A 7,303-nucleotide genomic window follows, 5' to 3' on the forward strand; every position below is an offset into this window, starting at 1 on the left:
TTCAGCTTACAATTAGACCCCCACCTTCAATTTCTTCTTCTTTTTTTGATAAAATCATCACCTTCAAAATCAATCCTATAATGTCCTTTGAACCCATACTTCAATTTTTTCTTCTTTTTTTTGGTAAAATCATCACCTTCAAAATCAATCCTATAATGTTCTTTGAACCCAGACTTCAATTTTTTCTCTTCATTAGTTGCTCATCCTTGTCTTTTTCTAAGAGGTAGATGAAGACCCATTAATGTTCGAACTAGAATTCCTTATGAGGATGTTGGAAATGTTTGATCTTACAAATTCTATATTGATTTCCAATGCTTCGGGGTGGACTGAAGAACTAGAAATAACCCAAATACTTCAATTTAGATCAGATCCCAAGCACCCAAAAGCTAAATTTCAATGGTGAACTAAATCTAAGAGATCGAAGACTAGGAATCAAAATGTGAAAGCCGAAGATTTTGCTATAAGATCTTGGTGCCTTAATTCAGCTCAAGTATAAAGATAACATGATGCTTCCACCCACCTCAATCCTCCACAAAGAGAAAGAATATGAAATTCCAAGCAAAGACCAAGTCTTGCAAAACGCAGAAGTCAATGGTCCCCAATAATTCAAAGGCATACCAAATCGCAAGGCAAGGGATGAGGTTCATTGGAAATGAAAGGATTTAAGGGAAGACATAGATATGCAGATTGATCAACCCTACTCCCCATCTTTCCTTTAACAACGATGAGATTAGTTGGCATTTGGGTAGGGATGGTAGATGACGAAAGACTTCTCGTTTTGATCGGAAGAAGGGCATAATTGGAAGTGAATTAGCAAGCAACATAGAAAACATTAAAAATAGAAAGTGGGAATGTAGAATGTAATTTGGAAAGTGCAAATTTCACTAAAAAACAAACTGTCATTTAGAGCCGTTCAGCCACGTTGGGCAACAGCGAAGCCCCACGGGCCACGGCACCCACCCAACCCAACCAGTAGATGGACGACATCTGATCTCTCACAAAGGAACTGCGGAACGTACGGTTTTGCCATCCCGATTGAGCAAGATCACCAATGGGAAGAAGAATGATAATGTTTGATGAGGTCCATTTGGAGAAAGCCAAAGGGCAGATTGGTCATTATACTGTACAGGCTGAGCTTCTATATATATGTTGTCCTCACCTTCTCTCGTTTCCCCACAACGATTTCCATCTTACCATCTATAGCTGGATTTTAACTTGTGTTTCAGTGGGTGTGAGAGTGTGTGAGCCCCAAACTAGTACTTGCTACTTTATTTGAGCTGACTAGCTAGTTAGGGTAGCCAATAGAATTTGAAACCAAAATGGGGAGGTCTCCATGTTGCGAGAAGGTGGGTTTGAAAAAAGGACCATGGACACCTGAGGAAGACCAAAAGCTACTGTCTTACATCCAGGAATATGGCCATGGAAGCTGGCGTGCTTTGCCCGCTAAAGCAGGTAACTAACTCAGGCATCCATAAACTGAGGTGGACTAATTACCTGGAGCTTAATCGTAACTTAGTAAAATATAATTATTTTTATAGGGCTTCAAAGATGTGGGAAGAGCTGTCGACTGAGGTGGACTAATTACCTGAGGCCTGATATCAAAAGAGGAAAGTTTAGTTTGCAGGAAGAGCAGACCATCATTCAACTCCATGCTCTTCTCGGAAACAGGTAATCAACTTATACCTAATCATAAGTATATATACTGTCCATTAACTAACTCAAAACCTAATATTAAGTTGGTTGCATTACTTATTGTTCATCAGGTGGTCAGCTATAGCAAATCACTTGCCCAAAAGAACAGATAACGAGATCAAGAACTACTGGAACACACACCTCAAGAAAAGACTGACCAAGATGGGCATCGACCCCGTGACCCACAAGCCCAAGCACCACGAAGCCTACGGGTCTGGCAGCGGCCACGCCAAGGATGCTGCCAACCTGAGCCACATGGCTCAGTGGGAGAGTGCCCGGCTTGAGGCCGAGGCCAGGCTGGTCAGAGAATCCAAGCAGCTCATCATGACCAATCACCCTCTCCAATTCCAGCACCACCAGCTCGTCAACATCAGCCCCTCCACCCAAACTCACGGACTTCTCATGAGCAAAGCCTCCGCCGCCACTTCAGCTCTGCCGTGTCTGGATGTGCTCAAAGCGTGGCAAGGGGCGTGGTCGTCAAAGCCGATAATCCGAGACAACAACAGTAGTAATAACACGATTGTTTCGGGTATGAATTTGATGATGGCCATGGACGACCTCGAGTCTCCAACGTCCACGTTGAACTTCCCGGCAGCGTACAACAACGCAGCATATCCAATGCAATCTCTTAACGCCAATAAGCAACTACCTCAGTTCAAACAAGAGGTGGCCAACATGATGGTGCAGCAAGACATTCATGCATACAATGGTTGTACGGATGCAAGTACAACTACTACCAATGCGTGGTTCGCTGAGGACGTTATGATTAGGTCAAGTGGCGGAAACGATGACGTGAACAACGTCATGCTGCCGGCTGCTGCTGCTGCTCTTTCGAATATCATGGAGGGTTTCTGTGGCGGCACCACCGCGGATATGTTGGTCTACAACTCAGATGAGCAGAACATGGCGGCCGGGGAGATCTCCGATACTGCTGGGGATGGAAGCTGTGGGCGTAGTGACTACAACGTTGAGGAGAACCGGAGCTACTGGGACAGTATACTCAACTTGGTGAATGCTTCACCATCCGGGTCGCCTGTGTTTTGATTAAGTAGTGTTGAAGATCGACCTAGCCAGGTTAACTAGCCTAGTGTACGTTAGGGAGGTGTTGTCGTTTTGACCCTTAAAAATTAAGGGTTATCATTAGCTAGATCGAGTAACAAATTAAGTCGAATAAGGATCATTAGCTAGCTAATTCTAAATAACAAGTTATTTCGTTTGATGTTATTTGTTAATTATTCACTCTTTTATCAGCGTAGTTAGCTGCCAATTATAAGGTCAAGTCCTATATATATTGGTGAGCTAGGAGGTAATAACTAGTTTTTGCTTTTGTAGAAGAGATTACATGCTTTACATTATATTGGTAAGAAATGCAATCCTAGCCAGTAGCTTTACACTGTCTCTAGCTAGTACATGTCTTTCATTAGTTAAATTCAGCAAGGACTTGTTCGGACGTGGACATGAAAAAACTGCATCCAAGGGGTGGGGTGCCACTCAATTTGGTTGGTCGATGAGATGTTTCTCCTACAAAATTACTTGCTGGTATGAGCTATTGGACATTCATGCAAATTCTTTTTTCTTTTGGCATGAACTTAGGGGGACATTCATTAATGGGACATAAAATATAAATATTGAATCTCTTCGCTATCTCTGTAAAATGTCGGGTAAGTACGTACTGGGTTTTATAAATACACTCACTCATTGTCCGACTCTTCTTTCAATCAATGCGACGCAAATTAACTAGCTAGTCGATTGGAATTGTCAGATCGATGCAGCTTAATCAATTTCTAGCTTTTTAGTTAGTCTGAGTTTCTACTGTCCAATAATTCAGACCAACAGGGCAACAGAAAAGTAAAGACTTGCTACTTATTTGAACTTCTGGTAGAAAAAGATAGAAGTCCTAATATGCTGCTGGATCATGCTATGATATATGGACCATATACAGAGTACCTGCAAAAGTTGGGGAAGCTAGCTACTGGGGTTGAACTATTTTGTCACTTGGGCTAGCTGGTGAAATCAACCCAGGAAGAACAGAAACAAAAATCTCTTGTGAATTGAGGAACTGGTGTGGTCTATTGGCTCAGGATGTTGCATGCGGCAATCAAGTTACCAAGATATATATTTAGCTTAAGCACTAGCTAGGCTTAGAAGAGGATTTTATGATCTGATGCATGTTGTGAAGTATGGTTTATATAGTGTGTGCTTGAGAGTCCTATTAAGTTTTTATGATTTATATGTAATGAGAGATTTTGGAGGTTAAAGCAATCCTACTAAAATTAGGCCTTGTTCACCCTTGTTCTTGTGGAGAAATATTTATTGGGTACCACATAGTATAGTATAACTAGTTGCATAGCCCATATTCATTTGCCCTGCGATTCTTGTATTGGACTTTCATTGTTATGGGCCAATCAATTCAGCTTGCAATGCGACTGTCTTGTGAGATTGTCGAAGATGAGCCCATACCTTGAGTCTCACGGGGTGGTTTGATCAACACGTTTGAAATTAGTGCTATTTAGAGTCATCAAATCTTTCTAGTGCCTTTGTACCTGAATTTGCTCAATTCATTTCCAAAATCCCAGTAAATTAATATAGGCGGGGATGAACTCAGTGCGGGCCGGTTCATAATGCCTTCCACATTCATCAACTAGTTAGATCTGAAAAAAGATGACGTCGATATTGTAAAGAACTATTCATATTTAGGTATAATCGTCTGTCTATCCGAAATTGCACTGAAATCCTAACACATACTTTAATGAAGCCCTTACAACAGTAGTTTGGGCCGGAACCCGTAAAGCATTGTTAATCCTTCATGCTTTTATGAAATTTCATGGGCAGGTATGTGGTCAAACCCAGATGTGCACGCAAGTAGCTAGATCCATCTATTGTTGCAAATTAACTTCAAAGAGCAAAGCTAGAATGGGACAAAGTTCTATGACACCTAAAGATCCATGATTGTATAATGTAAATGTGAGATTCAACCCTAGATACTCAAAGTTTGAACTTTGAAGGGCGGATATGGACCAATAATGCTCTACTTTTGACAACGACGATGAAAAAGACATACAGCTTTTCTCACAACCTCACACCAGTCTCCTTAAGAAGCATCTTCCAATCTTTGAGGAAATAATTACAATACTTGGACGGACCAGTGGAGGCAACTACGTACATGGGAGAGGCAGGGATCGAGTGTCATAAAGTACATGGTTCCCTGACTTTTTAATGGTATTCTCATCAGTTGCAGGCCGACAGCGTTTGGTGGCCTGAAATTTATTTACTCGATCTTTCAACCCCGAATTCGATTACAATTGGAGCCCTAGAGATGTTGAATAATAAGGATGGGAAAATAGCTCGATCCATTGCAATTACTCAGAATTAATACTTTAATTTGTTGAATACATGCCATAATACACCAATAATTCTATACATTGTTAATTATGTAATTAATTACTAGTTACAAGAGAGTTTACGATTGAAACCCTGCCCACCTTCTGAAGTTTCTGACGTTACTACCTTCCGAAATCGCCATCCCAATCCCAGTCCTTCCATCTTCTCCAACACCCACATAATACAATCTCCACATGTCTACGTTCCCTTCCATATGCACCAGACTCGGGGATCCCACTCCTCTGTTGTCCCATCCGTCTTCTTCTGATGGGCTGAGAACTGACCAGTCTTGGACTCTGGTCCAGTCCTTCAGCCCATCGGGGGATACAGCCAGACCAATACTCATCTTCCCATCCGCGCTCACACCCTCATACGCCATTAAGTAGTTCCCTTCCTTCCTGTTCCTAACCACACAAGCATTTTTCACCCCAAGCTCGTCAAATGACCCTTTTGCCCCTCCCCCAATGATTTTCCCCAACTTCACCCACCTTATTCCGTCCCTGGATCTCGCCATCCCAATGCCAAAGTGACCGTTTTCTGCATCAAACGAATGATAATACATTCTCATGTCATCGCCACCGTGCACAACCACTTGAGGTTTTGCAATGAACAAAGAATCCCACTCATTTTTGGACCCTACGTCGAGCAAGGCACCACTATGACAATCCCCTTCAATCCTGGCCCAGTTTCGCCCGTCCTGGCTGCAAGCCAGTCCGGGCAGAGACTTAAACGAGTCCACTGAACATTGACCAACCGGATAGTTACTACAGTCCACCTTTTCGGAACTGTACCCGGTGTAGTAAAGCCAGTACACTGCGCTGTACATTGGACTCGACATGATGACCATCTCGGAAGGCTTAATGCTCGTTGTGTCGAACGCCCACCAATTGTCCGAGCAGCTCATGACCAAACCCTCGTCCTCACCACAAGACATGACGTGTTCGGCTCCTCTCGCCCAATGAATCCCATTACTCGAAACCGCGAGGCCGATGGAGTCGGAACTGTTGTTCGGATCGGACGACCTACCGTGGTACCACATGTACCACCGCTCTTCATTGTCGCCGATGAACCTTTTGACCACGGGAGATCCGATTTCGGAACTGTCCCACGAGGTTTTCTGACCCACATCAAAGACCAGACCCGTTGACCATGTAGATGTGAGAGTTTGGTTGGGCGGAGAAGTCGTCAGATGTTGTGCTGGGGAACTCGACTCGAGCCCGATGGACTTGTTTGTGTTGGTTGCGTTGTTGCTGTCGATTCCTGGCTTTGCAGAGCATCTTGTAAATGAACGACTTCTAAATTGTTGGGTGTGGAAAGATCTGTTGGCGGTGTAAAGAGAGAGTGTTTGGGGTCCGATAGTAGGCAATACCACAATTTTAGGGGTTGTAGAAGAAGGCGTAAATGAGTGAATCGTTTTGATCGTTGAGGCTGCTGCTGTTGCTGTTATTGCGTCCATCGCTGGACTACAACAGTTTACAGAGAGAGAGAAGAGAAGGGAAATGGGGTTGGTATTTGCAATGGTAGAGCGACTGGAATAATTAAAATGGTGACATTTGTGTGGGGTTTTATAGGAGCCAGTGAGTTTACGAGTGGGAGATGTTAGAATTCGACCCATTCTCTGTATTTATTTTCCTTTTTTTTTTTTCTTTTCTAAAAAGCTTTGTATATTTGTGAATTCAATCTTCGAAGCACATGCATGAACCTAATTACTCTTAATCTCTATGTAATTTTAACTGACGATCGAGATTGATTAAATACATTCTTGTTACCGTTTTTTGACCTAGAAGTTTAAGTATGCTGCGAATTACAGCGACTTGAAGATCAGTTATTTGAAGCAATGCAGTTCCAAAATGCTGGAGGGTAATTTTGAAAGGCAGAAATGGGGTTGCATATTAATCACTTCTTATTATAGTACTTGCTTTTTAAAATGGGATTTTTTTATTCCTCGCTAACTACTTTTCTCCTCCATTAGGGATTGATGGTGATGTATTTGAGAGCTTCTTCTACCTGTCAACTGCTGAAGGTAAGACAGAAAGTTCCAGTTGACTAGCTCCTTCGCTCAGATCGATTTTTTTCTAATTTATTTTTAAACAGTTGGCATATTGATCGATGAGAGTTGATTCATCAATCTGTGCATGTTACTACTTATAAAACTTGCTCTGGGTTGGACTGGCGGAACATGCATGATTCACATGTTAGAAATATATGCCTGTAGATCCTGTAAGATTCT

At 42.4% G+C, this 7,303-nt stretch overlaps 2 protein-coding genes across 2 annotated transcripts; one reads left to right on the top strand and one right to left on the bottom strand.

The window, feature by feature from the left end:
• The first annotated feature begins 1,193 nt into the window (after positions 1–1,193).
• On the top strand, positions 1,194–2,911 carry LOC133710415 (transcription factor MYB16-like). Its single transcript, XM_062136482.1, has 3 exons — positions 1,194–1,452; positions 1,539–1,668; positions 1,764–2,911. The coding sequence occupies exons 1-3, from the start codon at positions 1,320–1,322 to the stop codon at positions 2,734–2,736; spliced, it is 1,236 nt and encodes a 411-aa protein (XP_061992466.1). The 5' UTR covers positions 1,194–1,319; the 3' UTR covers positions 2,737–2,911.
• Positions 2,912–5,025: 2,114 nt separating this feature from the next.
• On the bottom strand, positions 5,026–6,630 carry LOC133709281 (uncharacterized). The gene has a single exon (XM_062134961.1). The coding sequence runs from the start codon at positions 6,527–6,529 to the stop codon at positions 5,153–5,155; it is 1,377 nt and encodes a 458-aa protein (XP_061990945.1). The 5' UTR covers positions 6,530–6,630; the 3' UTR covers positions 5,026–5,152.
• Positions 6,631–7,303: the final 673 nt, after the last annotated feature.

The sequence above is a fragment of the Rosa rugosa genome, chromosome 5, assembly GCF_958449725.1.
Source record: "Rosa rugosa chromosome 5, drRosRugo1.1, whole genome shotgun sequence".
In the NCBI taxonomy this organism is placed as follows: Eukaryota; Viridiplantae; Streptophyta; class Magnoliopsida; order Rosales; family Rosaceae; genus Rosa; species Rosa rugosa.